This window comes from Oncorhynchus keta, chromosome 13 (assembly GCF_023373465.1).
Source record: "Oncorhynchus keta strain PuntledgeMale-10-30-2019 chromosome 13, Oket_V2, whole genome shotgun sequence".
Taxonomy (NCBI): Eukaryota; Metazoa; Chordata; class Actinopteri; order Salmoniformes; family Salmonidae; genus Oncorhynchus; species Oncorhynchus keta.
This window is the reverse complement of record NC_068433.1, coordinates 8,431,663-8,452,023: the sequence shown is the minus strand read 5'-3', so window position 1 is coordinate 8,452,023 and position 20,361 is coordinate 8,431,663. Positions and strand designations below refer to the sequence as shown.

Sequence of the window (20,361 nt, the reverse complement as noted above, 5' to 3'; positions counted from 1 at the left end):
CCCTGAATGGGAGACCAGATGCTCACCGTACTGGGTGACAAAAGCTATGCAGCTGTCCACAACGATGGGGACGCCCTTTTTACTCAGCTGCTGGTTGCTTAGAGCCCTGCCGTCCGTACCAGAGGCCAATTTGATCGCAGAGTGCCACAGCGCAAAGTCGACTTTGTTGAAACCATGGATGTACACAGTTCTGTACGAAAGCAGAAAAAAGTCAGACAAACGAAAAATGTCTCAGAGATACATACATCCATACGGCATTTTTAGGAAAATAGACACTGACAGATGTCTAATAACTATTTAATTCTCAAACACAAACATTGCAGTGTTTCCCCTACGATTTATTTCAGCAGAGGTGGCAAAGTTAGTGGGCGTGGCTAATGGCGCAGTCTCCGGACCCAAACATTTTGAGGCCCTCCTTCTTGGCTGCAGAGAGAACATTTTAATAATATGCCATTTAGCAGACGCTTTTGCTGTTTAAAAGCTGATTTCATGCCATTTTAAATGTTTTGCCATGGGGCGGAGAGAAAATGTTTGTTTAGAAGCTAGTTTCCTGCAATGATACACATTCTGTCATGGGGCCAAGAGAAAGAAAATCTATTTTTAAAGTTAATTTCATGCAATTCTACACAGCAAAAATGAGCCGTTTTAAAACGTATTTGACACATTGTCCATGCTATTAAGCTTAGTGACCCAGACAACCAACGTGGACCTCATGTCATGACATTTTAGGAATTTAGATTCTCCCTGACTGTCAAGATTTTATTCTGGAGTTTGTTAATTCTCAAAGATCTAATTAAAAAATACTCCATTATCTTGTCTACATACTTTAAATATGCTTTTAGTAGTTTAAATTCACACTAAAAATATACTGTATATATATATTTATTTTTGTCATATTTTTTTTAAGTGGCGGACACGATTTAGCAGCAGCAGCCCGCCACATTGCTAAATGAATATAGGGAAAACACTGCAATGTAAAATACACACATCAGAACACGATGTCAAACCTGCAAAGCAGCCAATCAAACCACAGATACACATACCTTCCACCCTCCACCATCAACAGCACTCGGATCCTCTCCTCACCTTCTACATGGGTGGAAACAGCTGAGAAAAGAGAACAACGCTGAAACAACTCTGAAACAACGCTGAAACAACGCTGAAACAACTCTGAAACAACGCTGAAACAACTCTAAAACAACTCTGAAACAACGCTGAAACAACGCTGAAACAACTCTAAAACAACTCTGAAACAACTCTAAAACAACTCTGAAACAACTCTAAAACAACTCTGAAACAACTCTAAAACAACTCTGAAACAACGCTGAAACAAAGCACAGCTACACTGCACGTATAGCGTATTCCTCGCTATATGGGAGGGAAAGTGTTCCTTCTAGAAGCTGTTGTCGTAAACAAAGCTGCACACCAGATGTGTAGCTTTGCAGATCTGCTCGGACAACAGAAAACAGGGGGAACGAGACATACTGTTTTTATTTATTTACTTTTCTGCTCTTTTGCACACCAATATCTCTACCTGTACATGACCATCTGATCATTTATCACTCCAGTGTTAACCTGCAAAATTGTAATTATTCGCCTACCTCCTCATGCCTTTTGCACACAATGTATATAGACTCCCCTTTTTTTCTACTGTGTTATTGACTTGTTAATTGTTTACTCCATGTGTAACTCTGTGTTGTCTGTTCACACTGCTATGCTTTATCTTGGCCAGGTCGCAGTTGCAAATGAGAACTTGTTCTCAACTAGCCTACCTGGTTAAATAAAGGTGAAATAAAAAAATAAAATAAATAAAAAAGAGGAAATCTAAGCGAGTGATTGTGGCGGCTACCATAAATGCTGCACACTAGAGTAAGTAACATTTTCCTGTTGCTGTGTAGCCGACACTACTGTATGCATTTGGTCGTTGTCTTATTGATGTATCTGCGTGAGGTTCACTCAGTAGGGGGAACTGGGGCTTGAAGCCTGGGTGTCACTGGTCGTCAGCTGTTACAATGTGTTGGCCTGGGTGGTGCCAAATCAGATCGCACTGGTTTGTATTATTCTACACACCCCTACCCCCTTCTCCATAAATCTTCCTCCTCCACACACACACACACACAGTACACACACACACACACACACACACACACACACACACACACACACACACACACACACACACACACACACACACACACACACACACACACACACACACACACACACACACACACACACAGCACACACACACACACACACACACACACACACACATACACACACACACACAGTACACAGCACAACTTGGATGTCCTACAACATGCCAATTATTTTCGCACCCATGAATCTCCTTCTCTTCTATTTATTCAGTTTCATATTGGCCACAAGCTACAAGCTACACTATATTTTAGAACAATCCGATCTGCTTTACTGTCAAGCATTGCAAGGAGATCATATAAACCCACAGGTAACAGACTTACAGGAGCATTTAGGGTTAAGTGCCTTGCTCGAGGGCACATCGACAGATTTTTCACCTCGTCGGCTCGGGGATTTGAAGCAGCGTCATTTTGGTTACTGGACCAACGCTCTTAACCGCTAGGCTACAAACTCTCAATACAATATGGAGGTAAACAGGCAAAACAACTAATCTCCACACACTCTCTGGTGGCAAATGATGTGCTGATGTTGTGTTTGGCAGAGTTTCAAGGGCAAGGAATTTAGCTCTGTTTCCAGCAACCTGCGGTGAAAAAACAACAACCCAGAAGCTTCAGAGATTGTTATTGACTTGAGAAGATTTTATTTAATAAAACAGTGTTATCAGGTAAATGCAACAAACACATCAAAATCCCTTTATCCACCTCTCGGCTCTCGCCGAGGATATGTTATTATATTTTATGCTTCTGGGATAAGGAAGCTAACTCTGCGGCCTTGTAGGCCTGTAATTAGTATTGGGATTCAAGCCTGTAAAAAATTTTTTAAAAAAAGTGCTTGATATACTTTAGCTTCTTTCATTCTTCATTCTTCTGAGAAAAACAAAATGTTTTAAGGTAACAACAGTCGACATTATCACACAGCAATGATGTGTATTAAAGGCCTGGAAATCAACTGTGACCTCGCTGACAAGACGAGGTGAATTATTCTATTATTTACAACCAATATGTGCTGTGTGGTAGAGAGAGAGAGAGAGAGAGAGAGAGAGAGAGAGAGAGAGAGAGAGAGAGAGAGAGAGAGAGAGAGAGAGAGAGAGAGAGAGAGATAGAGAGAGAGATAGAGATAGAGAGATAGAGAGAGAGAGATAGAGAGAGAGAGAGAGAGAGAGAGAGAGAGAGAGAGAGAGAGAGAGAGAGAGAGAGAGAGAGAGATAGAGAGAGAGAGAGAGAGAGAGAGAGAGAGAGAGAGAGATAGAGAGAGAGAGAGAGAGAGAGAGAGAGAGAGAGAGAGAGAGAGAGAGAGAGAGAGAGAGAGAGAGAGAGTCGCATATTTCTGGTTTTGCTAATGGGTATCATTGGAGTGATTCTATCTTTGATGAATCAGGGGCTGGTACTCCGGCTCACTCCAATGTCCCTTGCACTAGTTGTTTAATTTACTTGTTGGCCAGTGACAATTTCGGAAGAATAAAACACTGTTTTACAAACTACACCCCTGTCACAAATACTGAATCAAATATGTTGATGGTGTACTTATCTTGTTCTGAAACAACCAATCAAAACTAATCTTTTGACCATTGGGTACAATAATATGCGAGTTGTGTAGACGCTTGTCTACGAAAACCAATAGTCCACACCTCAAAGTTATTGGAGTTTTTACCCTTGTAGCCAAAATTGGGCGACTAAATGAATGTAGGCAAGAGATTAAAAGTGGTAAAAAAATAAATGAAATAAAAATGTGTAAAATAGCATTGAGTCAGCTAGGCTGGTTGCTGTGTGAGAGTTAATGCTAATTGACAGGCTGTTGAACTCGTCATATTTCTTCTCGAATCCGTAGGACATAAAACAATATAGAGGTAAGATACATATCGATTTTGACGCACGACATGTAGTATTTTCATATTTTAGTATATGCTCTTCATATTAACGTGAAATGAGTATTCTTCTTCAAATTTTTCTCACAATAACAAGCTTATCTCTGTGAAATGTCAACGGAGCGTACCGCAAGCTTTAATTATCAAAGCCTTTTACACGTAATTCAGCTCGTGTCACGCTAATTTACCGTTTTTGCGACTCGCAGAAACATCTTTGCAGATAACCACCACACCATGTCAACCCTTAGAAGTTGCAGCTTCTTGTCAACAGAGCTCCTTGCTTAGTATCGGATGTATGAAGTAACCAAATCTGACTTTTTGAATTTAATGTTGACGATATGTTAGAGAAAGACTCCACTGAACAATTGAGAACATGAAGAATCATATTTGCCTTAGTAAAAATACACTTTTTTATAACATAAAGAAGTGAAATCTCATCACCAAAGCGCTTTTTCAACCACTCTGGGCAGAGTGAATGAACATCTTGCAATACGGGATGGACACTGAGATCAGATACACTATGACAACTTAACTCTAACTATGCAATACGGGATGGACACTGAGATCAGAACACTATGACAACTTAACTCTAACTATGCAATACGGGATGGATACTGAGATCAGAACACTATGGCAACTTAACTCTAACTATGCAATACAGGATGGACACTGAGATCAGAACACTATGACAACTTAACTCTAACTATGCAATACAGGATGGACACTGAGATCAGAACACTATGACAACTTAACTCTAACTATGCAATACGGGATGGACACTGAGATCAGAACACTATGACAACTTAACTCTAACTATGCAATACGGGATGGACACTGAGATCAGATACACTATGACAACTTAACTCTAACTATGCAATACAGGATGGACACTGAGATCAGATACACTATGACAACTTAACTCTAACTATGCAATACGGGATGGACACTGAGATCAGATACACTATGACAACTTAACTCTAACTATGCAATACGGGATGGACACTGAGATCAGAACACTATGACAACTTAACTCTAACTATGCAATACGGGATGGACACTGAGATCAGAACACTATGACAACTTAACTCTAACTATGCAATACAGGATGGACACTGAGATCAGAACACTATGACAACTTAACTCTAACTATGCAATACGGGATGGACACTGAGATCAGAACACTATGACAACTTAACTCTAACTATGCAATACGGGATGGACACTGAGATCAGAACACTATGGCAACTTAACTCTAACTATGCAATACAGGATGGACACTGAGATCAGAACACTATGACAACTTAACTCTAACTATGCAATACGGGATGGACACTGAGATCAGAACACTATGGCAACTTAACTCTAACTATGCAATACGGGATGGACACTGAGATCAGAACACTATGGCAACTTAACTCTAACTAGATCAGAACACTACACTATACGGGATGGACACTGAGATCAGATACACTATGACAGACTACACCATACTTAACTCTAACTATGCAATACGGGATGGACACTGAGATCAGATACACTATGACAACTTAACTCTAACTATGCAATACGGGATGGACACTGAGATCAGAACACTATGACAACTTAACTCTAACTATGCAATACGGGATGGACACTGAGATCAGAACACTATGACAACTTAACTCTAACTATGTAATACGGGGATGGACAGAACACTAGATCAAACACACTGAGATCAGAACACTATGCAACTTAACTCTAACTATGCAATACAGGATGGACACTGAGATCAGAACACTATGACAACTTAACTCTAACTATGCAATACGGGATGGACACTGAGATCAGAACACTATGGTAACTTAACTCTAACTATGCAATACGGGATGGACACTGAGATCAGAACACTATGACAACTTAACTCTAACTATGCAATACGGGATGGACACTGAGATCAGAACACTATGACAACTTAACTCTAACTATGCAATACAGGATGGACACTGAGATCAGAACACTATGACAACTTAACTCTAACTATGCAATACGGGATGGACACTGAGATCAGATACACTATGGCAACTTAACTCTAACTATGCAATTTTTTTATTTTATTTTTATTTCACCTTTATTTAACCAGGTAGGCTAGTTGAGAACAAGTTCTCATTTGCAACTGCGACCTGGCCAAGATAAAGCATAGCAGTGTGAACAGACAACAGAGTTACACATGGAGTAAACAATTAGCAAGTCAATAACACAGTAGAAAAAAATGGGCAGTCTATATACAATGTGTGCAAAAGGCATGAGGAGGTAGGCGAATAATACAATTTGCAGATTAACACTGGAGTGATAAATGATCAGATGGGCATGTACAGGTAGAGATATTGGTGTGCAAAAGAGCAGAAAAGTAAATAAATAAAAACAGTATAAAAACAGTATGGGAATGAGGTAGGTGAAAAAGGGTGAGCTATTTACCTATAGACTATGTACAGCTGCAGCGATCGGTTAGCTGCTCGAATAGCTGATGTTTGAAGTTGGTGAGGGAGATAAAAGTCTCCAACTTCAGCGATTTTTGCAATTCGTTCCAGTCACAGGCAGCAGAGTACTGGAACGAAAGGCGGCCAAATGAGGTGTTGGCTTTAGGGATGATCAGTGAGATACACCTGCTGGAGCGCGTGCTACGGATGGGTGTTGCCATCGTGACCAGTGAACTGAGATAAGGCGGAGCTTTACCTAGCATGGACTTGTAAATGACCTGGAGCCAGTGGGTCTGGCGACGAATATGTAGTGAGGGCCAGCCGACTAGAGCATACAAGTCGCAGTGGTGGGTGGTATAAGGTGCTTTAGTGACAAAACGGATGGCACTGTGATAGACTGCATCCAGTTTGCTGAGTAGAGTGTTGGAAGCCATTTTGTAGATGACATCGCCGAAGTCGAGGATCGGTAGGATAGTCAGTTTTACTAGGGTAAGCTTGGCAGCGTGAGTGAAGGAGGCTTTGTTGCGGAATAGAAAGCCGACTCTGGATTTGATTTTTGATTGGAGATGTTTGATGTGAGTCTGGAAGGAGAGTTTGCAGTCTAGCCAGACACCTAGGTACTTATAGATGTCCACATATTCAAGGTTGGAACCATCCAGGGTGGTGATGCTAGTCGGGCATGCGGGTGCAGGCAGCGATCGGTTGAAAAGCATGCATTTGGTTTTACTCGCGTTTAAGAGCAGTTGGAGGCCACGGAAGGAGTGCTGTATGGCATTGAAGCTCGTTTGGAGGTTTGATAGCACAGTGTCCAATGAAGGGCCGAAAGTATATAGAATGGTGTCGTCTGCGTAGAGGTGGATCAGGGAATCGCCCGCAGCAAGAGCAACATCATTGATATATACAGAGAAAAGAGTCGGCCCGAGAATTGAACCCTGTGGCACCCCCATAGAGACTGCCAGAGGACCGGACAGCCTGCCCTCTGATTTGACACACTGAACTCTGTCTGCAAAGTAATTGGTGAACCAGGCAAGGCAGTCATCCGAAAAACCGAGGCTGTTGAGTCTGCCGATAAGAATTTGGTGATTGACAGAGTCGAAAGCCTTGGCGAGGTCGATGAAGACGGCTGCACAGTACTGTCTTTTATCGATGGCGGTTATGATATCATTTAGTACCTTGAGTGTGGCTGAGGTGCACCCGTGACCGGCTCGGAAACCAGATTGCACAGCGGAGAAGGTACGGTGGGATTCGAGATGGTCAGTGACCTGTTTGTTGACTTGGCTTTCGAAGACCTTAGATAGGCAGGGCAGGATGGATATAGGTCTATAGCAGTTTGGGTCCAGGGTGTCTCCTCCTTTGAAGAGGGGGATGACTGCGGCAGCTTTCAATCCTTGGGGATCTCAGACGATATGAAAGAGAGGTTGAACAGGCTGGTAATAGGGGTTGCGACAATGGCGGCAGATAGTTTCAGAAATAGCGGGTCCAGATTGTCAAGCCCAGCTGATTTGTACGGGTCCAGGTTTTGCAGCTCTTTCAGAACATCTGCTATCTGGATTTGGATAAAGGAGAACCTGGAGAGGCTTGGGTGAGGAACTACGGGGGCGGAGCTGTTGGCCGAGGTTGGAGTAGCCAGGCGGAAGGCATGGCCAGCCGTTGAGAAGTGCTTATTGAAGTTTTCGATAATCATGGATTTATCGGTGGAGACCGTGTTTCCTAGCCTCAGTGCAGTGGGCAGCTGGGAGGAGGTGCTCTTGTTCTCCATGGACTTCACAGTGTCCCAGAACTTTTTGGAGTTGGAGCTACAGGATGCAAACTTTTGCCTGAAGAAGCTGGCCTTAGCTTTCCTGACTGACTGCGTGTATTGGTTCCTGACTTCCCTGAACAGTTGCATATCACGGGGGCTATTCGATGCTATTGCAGTCCGCCACAGGATGTTTTTGTGCTGGTCGAGGGCAGTCAGGTCTGGAGTGAACCAAGGGCTGTATCTGTTCTTGGTTCTGCATTTTTTGAACGGAGCATGCTTATCCAAAATGGTGAGGAAGTTACTTTTAAAGAATGACCAGGCATCCTCAACTGACAGGATGAGGTCAATGTCCTTCCAGGATACACGGGCCAGGTCGATTAGAAAGGCCTGCTCACAGAAGTGTTTTAGGGAGCGTTTGACAGTGATGAGGGGTGGTCGTTTGACTGCGGCTCCGTGGCGGATACAGGCGATGAGGCAGTGATCGCTGAGATCCTGGTTGAAGACAGCGGAGGTATATTTGGAGGGCCAGTTGGTCAGGATGACGTCTATGAGGGTGCCCTTGTTTACAGAGTTAGGGTTGTACCTGGTGGGTTCCTTGATGATTTGCGTGAGATTGAGGGCATCTAGCTTAGATTGTAGGACTGCCGGGGTGTTAAGCATATCCCAGTTTAGGTCACCTAACAGGACAAACTCTGAAGCTAGATGGGGGCGATCAATTCACAAATGGTGTCCAGGGCACAGCTGGGAGCTGACGGGGGTCGGTAGCAGGCGGCAACAGTGAGAGACTTGTTTCTGGAGAGAGTAATTTTCAAAATTAGTAGTTCAAACTGTTTGGGTATGGACCTGGAAAGTATGACATTACTTTGCAGGCTATCTCTGCAGTAGACTGCGACTCCGCCCCCTTTGGCAGTTCTATCTTGACGGAAGATGTTATAGTTGGGTATGGAAATCTCTGAATTTTTGGTGGCCTTCCTGAGCCAGGATTCAGACACGGCAAGGACATCAGGGTTAGCAGAGTGTGCTAAAGCAGTGAGTAAAACAAACTTAGGGAGGAGGCTTCTGATGTTGACATGCATAAAACCAAGACTTTTCGATCACAGAAGTCAACAAATGAGGGTACCTGGGGACATGCAGGGCCTGGGTTTACCTCCACATCACCCGCGGAACAGAGAAGGAGTAGTATGAGGGTGCGGCTAAAGGCTATCAAAACTGGTCGCCTAGAGCGTTGGGGGCAGAGGATAAGAGGAGCAGGTTTCTGGGCATGGTAGAATATATTCAGGGCATAATGCGCAGACAGGGGTATGGTGGGGTGCGGGTACAGCGGAGGTAAGCCCAGGCACTGGGTGATGATGAGAGAGGTTGTATCTCTGGACATGCTGGTTGTAATGGGTGAGGTCACCGCATGTGTGGGGGTGGGACAAAGGAGGTAACAGGGGTATGCAGAGTGGATCTAGGGGCTCCATTGTGAACTAAAACAATGATAACTAACCTGAACAACAGTATACAAGGCATATTGACATTTGGGAGAGACATACAGCGAGGCATACAGTAATCACAGGTGTTGAATTGGGAAAGCTAGCTAAAAACAGTAGGCGAGGCTAATCAGCTAGCACAACAAACAGCAGGTAAAATGGCGTTGACTAGGCAACTGGGTCGACAGATAAAACAAACAAGCAGAATGGAGTACCGTGATTAATGGACAGTCCAGCGTGCGTCAGCTATGTAGCCAAGAGATCAGTGTCCAGGGGCAGCGGTGGATGGGCAGGGAAGCTGGGCTGGCGAGTGTTATCCAGGTTTTAAAAAAAAACTAACAATGACTAAATAGCTTGTAGCTAGTTAGCTGGTTAGCGTCTGGAGGTTCTTGAGTGTGTCATAAAAATAAAATAAAAATTAAAGGTGATAGCGATTCCGTATCACAGTGGGTGAGGCAGGTTTCCGGAAGGTATAAACAAAATAAAAATCAAAGAGAGATAGAAAGTAAATGGGTTCAGAGTGTTTAGAACGCAGTGAGCCAGATGGTTAGCAGGCCTGTGCTAACAAGCTAACAGTTCGTAGGCCCGGGCTAGACAAGCTAACCGTTAGCAGGCCGAATTAGCAAGCAGGGAGATAGCGAGGGCTAGAGAGCTAACCTTTGGGGGACGTCGCGATGGGGTGAGTCTGTTTATTCCTCTTCTTGCGGTGACATCGACAGACCGGTCGTGGGCCCGGGTAATTGTAGCCCAGGAGTATGCTACAGGAGCTCTAGTGCGCTGGGTGAGCTGGAGACACAGCGTTTCAGAAAGCTCGCGGGCCTTGGCCAGCAGATGGATCTTTGGCGATGTCGCAACGAAAAAGCCTGTTGAAACCACCTCGGACGATTATGTCGGCGGACCAGTCGTGATGGATCGGCGGGGCTCCGTGTCGGCAGTAAAGGGTCCAGGCCAATTGGCAAAAGAGGTATTGTTGGGCCTCTTCGGCTAGTCGGGAGATGGGCTTAGCTCAAGGCTAACTGTAGCTTGTTTTGGGACAGAGACGTTAGCCAGGAGTAGCCACTCGGATTGCAGCTAGCTAGTTGCGATGATCCGGTGTAAAGGTTCAGAGCTTGCGGTAGGAATCCGGAGATGTGGTAGAGAAAGAGCAGTCTGATATGCTCTGGGTTGATGTCGCGCTGGTGTCCTAGTTAGCTTTGAAGACCGCTAGCAATGGCTAACTGAGTAGTAGCTAGTTAGCTGGCTAGCTTCTGACGGTTCTAAAGTAAAGTATAGAAAAAGCAGATCCGTACCACATTGGGTGATGCGGGTTGCAGGAGAGTATATTCAGCTCTAGTTTGAAAGTGAGATTAAAATATGTACGAAATATATACAGAAAAAAAACGAAGAAAACTATATTTACACTAGACAGGACGGGACAAGACAAAACACACGTCCGATTGCTACGCCATCTTGGACATAATATGGGATGGACACTGAGATCAGAACACTATGACAACTTAACTCTAACTATGCAATACGGGATGGACACTGAGATCAGAACACTATGGCAACTTAACTCTAACTATGCAGATACACTATGACAACTTAACTCTAACTATGGGATGGACACTGAGATCAGAACACTATGGCAACTTAACTCTAACTATGCAATACGGGATGGACACTGAGATCAGAACACTATGGCAACTTAACTCTAACTATGCAATACGGGATGGACACTGAGATCAGATACACTATGACAACTTAACTCTAACTATGCAAACTACGGGATGGACACTGAGATCAGAACACTATGGCAACTTAACTCTAACTATGCAATACGGGATGGACACTGAGATCAGAACACTATGGCAACTTAACTCTAACTGGACACTGAGATCAGATACACTATGGCAACTTAACTCTAACTATGCAATACGGGATGGACACTGAGATCAGATACACTATGACAACTTAACTCTAACTATGCAATACGGGATGGACACTGAGATCAGAACACTATGGCAACTTAACTCTAACTATGCAATACGGGATGGACACTGAGATCAGAACACTATGGCAATCAGAACACTATAACTCTAACTATGCAATACGGGATGGACACTGAGATCAGATACACTATGACAACTTAACTCTAACTATGCAATACGGGATGGACACTGAGATCAGAACACTATGACAACTTAACTCTAACTATGCAATACGGGATGGACACTGAGATCAGAACACTATGACAACTTAACTCTAACTATGCAATACGGGATGGACACTGAGATCAGAACACTATGACAACTTAACTCTAACTATGTAATACGGGATGGACACTGAGATCAGAACACTATGACAACTTAACTCTAACTATGCAATACGGGATGGACACTGAGATCAGAACACTATGACAACTTAACTCTAACTATGCAATACGGGATGGACACTAACTCTAACTATGCACTATACAGGATACAGAACACTATGACAACTTAACTCTAACTATGGATGGATACTGAGATCAGAACACTATGACAACTTAACTCTAACTATGCAATACGGGATGGACACTGAGATCAGAACACTATGACAACTTAACTCTAACTATGCAATACGGGATGGACACTGAGATCAGATACACTATGACAATGGACACTTAACTCAACTAACTATGCAATACGGGATGGACACTGAGATCAGAACACTATGGCAACTTAACTCTAACTATGCAATACGGGATGGACACTGAGATCAGAACACTATGACAACTTAACTCTAACTATGCAATACGGGATGGACACTGAGATCAGATACACTATGACAACTTTAACTAGATCATTAGTTTCATTAATCACTTTATTGTATTCTCTCTCATGTAGAAAATAGTAAACAAGAAAGAAAAACCCTTGAATGAGTACTGTCGGTGTATCCAAACTATTGACTGGTACTATGTGCAGTAGTGTGGGGTCCTAAATTATTGACACCCTTGGTAAAATACAAATGCCATTCTTTTACTTTCAGGTGTGTGCATTGTTGTCAGTTGTTAGATACTACTGCACGGTTGGAGCTAGGAACACAAGCATTTCTCCACACCGGCAATAACATCTGCTAAATATGTGTATGTGACCAATAAAATTTGATATGAGTTTGATTTGGGGAAGAGATTACCACCCTATTTTTTTTACCCAAGACATGCTAACCTCCCTTGTTACTGGTAATGGTGAGAGGTTAGCATGTCATGGGGGTATGGTATTACATGCTAACCTCCCCTGTTATTGGTAATGGTGAGAGGTTAGCATGTCATGGGGGTATGGTATTACATGCTAACCTCACCTGTTACTGGTAATGGTGAGAGGTTAGCATGTCTTGGGGCTATGATGCTAACCTCCCCTGTTATTGGTAATGGTGAGAGGTTAGCATGTCATGGGGGTATGGTATTACATGCTAACCTCACCTGTTACTGGTAATGGTGAGAGGTTAGCATGTCTTGGGGCTATGATGCTAACCTCCCCTGTTATTGGTAATGGTGAGAGGTTAGCATGTCATGGGGGTATGATATTACATGCTAACCTCCCCTGTTATTGGCAATGGTGAGAGGTTAGCATGTCATGGGGCTATGATGCTAACCTCCCCTGTTATTGGTAATGGTGAGAGGTTAGCATGTCATGGGGGTATGGTATTACATGCTAACCTCACCTGTTACTGGTAATGGTGAGAGGTTAGCATGTCATTGGGGTATGATAATACATGCTAACCTCCCCTGTTATTGGTAATGGTGAGAAGTTAGCATGTCATGGGGGTATGATGCTAACCTCCCCTGTTATTGATAATGGTGAGAGGTTAGCATGTCATGGGGGTATGATAATACATGCTAACCTCCCCTGTTATTGATAATGGTGAGAGGTTAGCGTGTCATGGGGGTATGATATTACATGCTAACCTCCCCTGTTATTGATAATGGTGAGAGGTTAGCATTCCATGGGGGTATGATATTACATGCTAACCTCCCCTGTTATTGGTAATGGTGAGAGATTATTAGCATGCCATGGGGGTATGGTATTACATGCTAACATCCCTTGTTACTGGTAATGGTGAGAGGTTAGCGTGTCATGGGGGTATGATATTACATGCTAACCTCCCCTGTTACTGGTAATGGTGAGAGGTTAGCATGTCATGGGGGTATGATATTACATGCTAACCTCCCCTGTTATTGGTAATGGTGAGAGGTTAGCATGTCATGGGGGTATGATATTACATGCTAACCTCCCCTGTTATTGGTAATGGTGAGAGGTTAGCGTGTCATGGGGGTATGATATTACATGCTAACCTTTGAATTATTTTTTAGTTTACAGTCATTATTGCTCATCTTTATCAAGGGTGTCAATAATTGAACCCCACTATTATAAAAAAAAGTTTGTTTTTAATTTTACCTTTATTTAACCAGGCGAGTCAGTTATTTTCAATGACGGCCTGGGAACAGTGGGTTAACTGCCTGTTCAGAGCAGAACGACAGATTTGTACCTTGTCAGCTCAGGGGTTTGAACTCACAACCTTCCGGTCACAACACTCTAACCACTAGACTACGCTGACTCCAAACTGGAGCCAGAGTGACATTTCTAAAGCAGTACAGCTGCTGGTTAGTTGTCTAGTGAACATCCCAATGCCTCTAAACTGTCAAACAAATGTCTGATCTTTCTGTGGTACACTGCGGCAACCCTCCTGGTTGTGGTTTCACAGTGTTACTAATGGGTGCAAAGTCTATGTCACAGGATGGGGTTCCTTACATTCAACTCAGATTCCAAAGCGTTTCTTCCCGTAAGAGAACACAGAGAGCCCCTCTGGTACCTCTGAAGCTTCCCGTCTGTGACAAACATGGATTTCAGGGTTCCCGGGAGAATCAGGAAAGCCATGGCAGCTCCCAGCGCCCTAATCCCACCCCAGGTAAGAGGAGGGGTGGCGGGAATGCAGCGACGTTCCGATTTGATCTACAGTAAGCCTTAAACGGATTAAAGAGACTGATTGATTGATTTATTTTCCTGCCCATAAACATAATTCTGCTGCAATCAATTGACATTTTGCAAGTCTCGTTGGCTGCCAACTCCGTGTGAACTTCTCCCCGACATGGCTGACATACCCACTGGGCAACTTCTTCGCTCTCTGCTGAGTAGACTTATAAAGACGACTGTAGTGTGGCGACTATCTCTCAGAAGGAGGAGGGCTCACTCTTTCCACCGTAGCGTGGAGATGTCCACATGCCAGCGGAGAGAGACGGTGCCACTTCAAAGATGATAACTAACTCCAGGCAGGGTCAAGATGATAACTAATGCCAGGCAGGGTCAAGATGATAACTAATGCCAGGCAGGGTCAAGATGATAACTAATGCCAGGCAGGGTCAAGATGATAACTAATGCCAGGCAGGGTCAAGATGATAACTTATGCCAGGCAGGGTCAAGATGATAACTAATGCCAGGCAGGGTCAAGATGATAACTAATGCCAGGCAGGGTCAAGATGATAACTAATGCCAGGCAGGGTCAAGATGATAACTAACTCCAGGCAGGATCAAGATGATAACTAATACCAGGCAGGGTCAAGATGATAACTAACTCCAGGCAGGGTCAAGATGATAACTAACTCCAGGCAGGGTCAAGATGATAACTAATACCAGGCAGGGTCAAGATGATAACTACTACCAGGCAGGGTCAAGATGATAACTAATACCAGGCAGGGTCAAGATGATAACTAACTCCAGGCAGGGTCAAGATGATAACTAATGCCAGGCAGGGTCAAGATGATAACTAATGCCAGGCAGGGTCAAGATGATAACTAATACCAGGCAGGGTCAAGATGATAACTAATACCAGGCAGGGTCAAGATGATAACTAATACCAGGCAGGGTCAAGATGATAACTACTACCAGGCAGGGTCAAGATGATAACTAATACCAGGCAGGGTCAAGATGATAACTAACTCCAGGCAGGGTCAAGATGATAACTAATACCAGGCAGGGTCAAGATGATAACTAATGCCAGGCAGGGTCAAGATGATAACTAACTCCAGGCAGGGTCAAGATGATAACTAATACCAGGCAGGGTCAAGATGTGGTCCTTCTGTAGCTCAGTTGGTAGAGCATGTTGGTAGAGCATGGTGCTTGTAACGCCAGGGTAGTGGGTTCGATTCCCGGGACCACCCATACGTAGAATGTATGCACACATGACTGTAAGTCGCTTTGGATAAAAGCGTCTGCTAAATGGCATATATTATTATATTATTATTAATGCCAGGCAGGGTCAAGATGATAACTAACTCCAGGCAGGGTCAAGTTGTGATAGTCAGGTTACACTGTCCTGTATATGATATATGAGCCAACATTATTCCTCCTTTTGTGTGTGTGTGTGTGTACGTGTGTGTGTGTTTGTGTGTGTGTGTGTGTGTGTGTATGGTTGTGTGTGTGTTAGTGTATGTGTGTGTGGTGTGTTTTGTGTGTCTTTAGGTATGGACTCAATACTTACTGAGTTCCTGTAGTTGTTTGAGCTGCATGGCCCCCAGTGTGCTCTCCTTTTCCCCGGAACTAAAGTAGAGGGCGGAGCCTTCCAGAGCAAACCAACCAACCCTCCAGTGGTAGAGGTCATGACCTTCCTTAAAGTAGAGCCGACCAATCAGCTCGCAGTCTCTCCTCAACATAGCCTCGACATTAGATGGGACGAAACACTGAAGGGAACAAAAGAAAAAAAGAAAGAACAAATATTCTCTAGAGTCATTGAAACAAAACCAAACAGAGAGAAAAAAACCCACAAACATCTGTGCACAAGCAACAAACTTTAAGGATTCCAAAACTTCTTCTTTCCCCAGTTGAATTTACTAACACACCTCTCTCTCTCTCTCTCTCTCCTCTCCTCTCTCTCCCTCTCTGTGTCTTAACCGTTTGTTTGCAGCTCAAATTGAATCACGAGGATGTCTAAGGCTATACAGATAGATGGACTAATATGGCTACCTCTACCACTATCTAACACCAGCTGGGATTAATAGATCGGTTGAGCAAGATAAAAAAAAAAGGAATTGAGGACATATTTTGTGTAGCGAGCCATTACAAGAGCTTGTCACAGGCAGGAGAAGAGACAGTTAGACTACTATGTCTTCTTTATGGTTCTAGGGGCTGTGTGTGTCTGTGTGTGTGTGTGTGTGTGTGTGTGTGTTTGTGTGTGTGTGTGTGTGTGTGTGTGTGTGCGCGCGAGTGTGTGTATAAGTGTTAAGGAGGGTGAAATGGATCTATTGTGTTATCTAATGTCACACACACACACACTAACCCACACTGATACACACGCAGACTGACCCACAACGATACACATGCAGACCGACCCACAATGATACGCACTATGTAAAACTAGTAAAGAAATTGACTAAAACATACACACACACCTTGGAGATAGCCTGGACCCAGTCTTGCTGTGTCTCCTGTGTCTCGGCGCCACACAAGAACACTCTGTCTGACTGTAGGTAGGTCTCCACCATGAACACAGCCCTGAGAGAACAATGGGACGTCACATACAGTACTGTTCCTGGTGCATGCAGGAGAAAGGGATAGGAGATTGTTGCTTTAAAAACTAACCAGCAAGGAGTCTAAATACTACACAAACACATTCTGTACATTACTGTAAATAATGCAAAACGAGACATGTACAGCAACACACGTGTGAAAACACAGAGGCCTTAATACAGTGTCTTCAGAAAGTATTCACACCCCTTGACTTTTTACCACATTCAGATATGTTACAGCCTGAATTTAAAATGGATTAAATTAAATTGGCCTACACACAATAAAACATAATGTGAAAGTGGAATTTTATTTCTAGACATTTTACATTTCTTAATATATTTTTTTTACAAATGAATTACAAATAAAACGCTGACATTTCTTGAGTCAATAAGTATTTCATCCCTTTGTTATGGCAGACCTAAAAAATAAGTTCAAGAGTAAAAATGTGCTTAACACGAAGCCACATAGTATTAGCATTTTAAAAATATCTGACATTGAATATCTATTTGAGCATGGCGAAGTTATTAATTACACTTTGGACGTTGTATCAATGCACCCAGTTACTACAAATATACAGGCATCCTTTCTAACTCAGTTGCCGGAGAGGAAGGAAACCGCTCAGGGATTTCACGATGAGTTCAATGGTAATTTTAAAACAGTTACAGAGTTTAATGGCTGTGATAGGAGAAAACTGAGGATGGATCAACAACATTGTAGTTACTCCACAATACTAAACTAAATGCGTGAAAACAAGGAAGTCTGTAGAGAAGACAAATATTCCAAAACATGCTTCCTGTTTGCAATAAGACACAAAAAATGTGGTACAGAAATGTACTTCATGTCCTGAATACAAAGCAACATTTTGAGGCAAATTAAGTTAAGCACAGGCAAAATCCTAGAGGAAAACTTGTTTCAGTCTGCTTTCCAACAGACACTGGGAGACTAATTCCAGAGGCAGGTGTCATTAGTTGCCTCTGAGTTTTAGGTGGCCTGGGTTTCACTGTGTGTTTGTGGGTGATTGTTTCTTTTCTTACCAAGTTTACTTACGTAAATTAGATATTTCTGTATATTTCTGTATTTAAAAAAAATACATAAATTGTTATTATTATTTTTTTAAAAACATGTTTTCACTTTGTAATTATGGTGTATTGTGTGTAGATGGATGATCTATAAAAAATGATCTATTTAATCCACTTTAATTTCAAGCAGTAACACAACAACATGTGGAAAAAGTCAAGGGATATGAATAGTTTCTGAATGCACCATATATATACCAACCCCTTTACCCACGGAGACACAAATACTTCAACACATACACACATTTAAAACACATAAGGTGATTTATACCTGCTGTTGTTAGAGAAAGGAATGACCCTGCTGCCGGAAGCCAAAAGGTAGCTATTAATCTTTGTTTGTCCTTTTCCCTCTTTCTCTTATGTCTCTTTCACTGGCTTCCCTCTGTGGTCAGAGTATCACTTTCTTAATGGCTTCGACACAGAGGCAGGCGATCGCTAGATTCGTTTTTTTTTGGGGGGTTGGCGTGCGAGGGGTATAGCAGTGGTGGTTATAGGGGGTTATAAGGGGTTATAAGGGGTTATAAGGGGAACAGCAGAGCGTGTCTGAAGGAGCATGTAATGAGGGGTAGAGCGCCGGTGGTTATAGGGGGTTATAAGGGGTTATAAGGGGTTATAAGGGGAACAGCAGAGCGTGTCTAAAGGAACATACAATGAGGGGTAGAGCACCGGTGGTTATAGGGGGTTATAAGGGGTTATAAGGGGAACATCAGAGCGTGTCTGAAGGAGCATGTAATGAGGGGTATAGCAGTGGTGGTTATAGGGGGTTATAAGGGGTTATAAGGGGTTATGAGGGGAACAGCAGAGCATGTCTGAAGGAGCATGTAATGAGGGGTATAGCAGTGGTGGTTATAGGGGGTTATAGGGGGTTATAAGGGGTTATAAGGGGTTATAAGGGGAACAGCAGAGCGTGTCTGAAGGAGCATGTAATGAGGGGTACCGGTAGCGCTGAGGCGTACTTCCACTCACGGACATCAGGGGAACACGGTGGGACACGGGTGTTTGTGTGACCCCACTGGACCCCTGACAAGTGTACAGGCGCTTGTTAGTGAGTCCCAGAGGACAAGTCGGCGGAGGGGGAGAAAGAGAGAGAAAGAAAATGTAGAGAGAGAGAGAGAGAGTGAGAGAGAGAGAGATTTCGAAATAGAAGTTTAAGTTTGAAGAATATCTAACTAACAAACACAATCCGATGTCTTTAGCCTACACCACAGAATCCACCTTCACCATCCAAAACGACTTCAACATCCACCCACTTCATCTAGCAGACGCACGATTCTCCCTCCATCAAAACCTATGTGCATATTTTGCTATAATATTCTGAAAACGTGGGCTGGTAATACTCATCGGGGATCAACGGACAAGGTAGAGGGTCTCATACCTGATGAAATTACCAAAGCAGTCTATTTAATTTAAAATGACACCCACGTGGTTCTGCAGTGCAGGGCGATGCAGAGTAAGCACAGTTCCTGCATACGTTAATATGTATGAGCCGTAGACAGATGGATGTTCCCTGTAGAGCACTAAGGCTAATCTCTCGTAGACAGATCTACAGCACCAGTCAAAGGTTTAGACACACCTACTCATTCAAGGGTTTTTCTTTATTTTTTTTTTTACAATTTTCTACATTATAGAATAATAGTGAAGACATCAAAACTATGAGATAACACATATGGAATCATGTAGTGACCAAAAAAGTGTTAAACAAATCAAAATATATTTGATATGTGAGATTCTTCAAAGTAGCCACCCTTTGCCTTGATGACAGCTTTGCACACTCTTGGCACATATTTTGACTTGTTTAAATATTTTTTAGTTACTACATGATTCCATTTGTGTTATTTCATAGTGTTGACATCTTCACTATTATTCTACAATGTAGAAAATAGTAAAAATAAAGAAAAACCCTTGAATGAGTAGGTGTGTCCAACCTTTTGACTGGTACTGTAGGTAAACATAATTGGTTCTGTAGACTCTGTTGGGACTGAACTCTGTTGGGACTGAACTCTGTTGGGACTGAACGTGACACGTAGGGTAAAGGACAGGACGGGTTTTTCCAAAATTGTAATTTGGACAAA

General features: G+C 43.0%; 1 protein-coding gene across 8 annotated transcripts in view; it reads right to left on the bottom strand.

Moving 5' to 3' along the window:
• Window positions 1-20,361, bottom strand: part of arap2 (ArfGAP with RhoGAP domain, ankyrin repeat and PH domain 2) — a 272,636-nt gene that overhangs the window by 57,293 nt on the left and 194,982 nt on the right. For all 8 annotated transcript variants that reach the window (XR_008062416.1, XR_008062417.1, XR_008062418.1 and 5 more), the window contains exons 17-20: window positions 17,096-17,198; window positions 16,189-16,387; window positions 1,044-1,107; window positions 27-190 (exon numbers count right to left, since the gene is read on the bottom strand). Coding sequence is in view for 1 of the 8 variants with exons in the window: in XM_052459291.1 (XP_052315251.1) it covers window positions 27-190; window positions 1,044-1,107; window positions 16,189-16,387; window positions 17,096-17,198 (530 nt within the window). In the remaining 7 variants the exon portion in view is untranslated. The remainder of the gene's footprint in view (window positions 1-26; window positions 191-1,043; window positions 1,108-16,188; window positions 16,388-17,095; window positions 17,199-20,361) is intronic.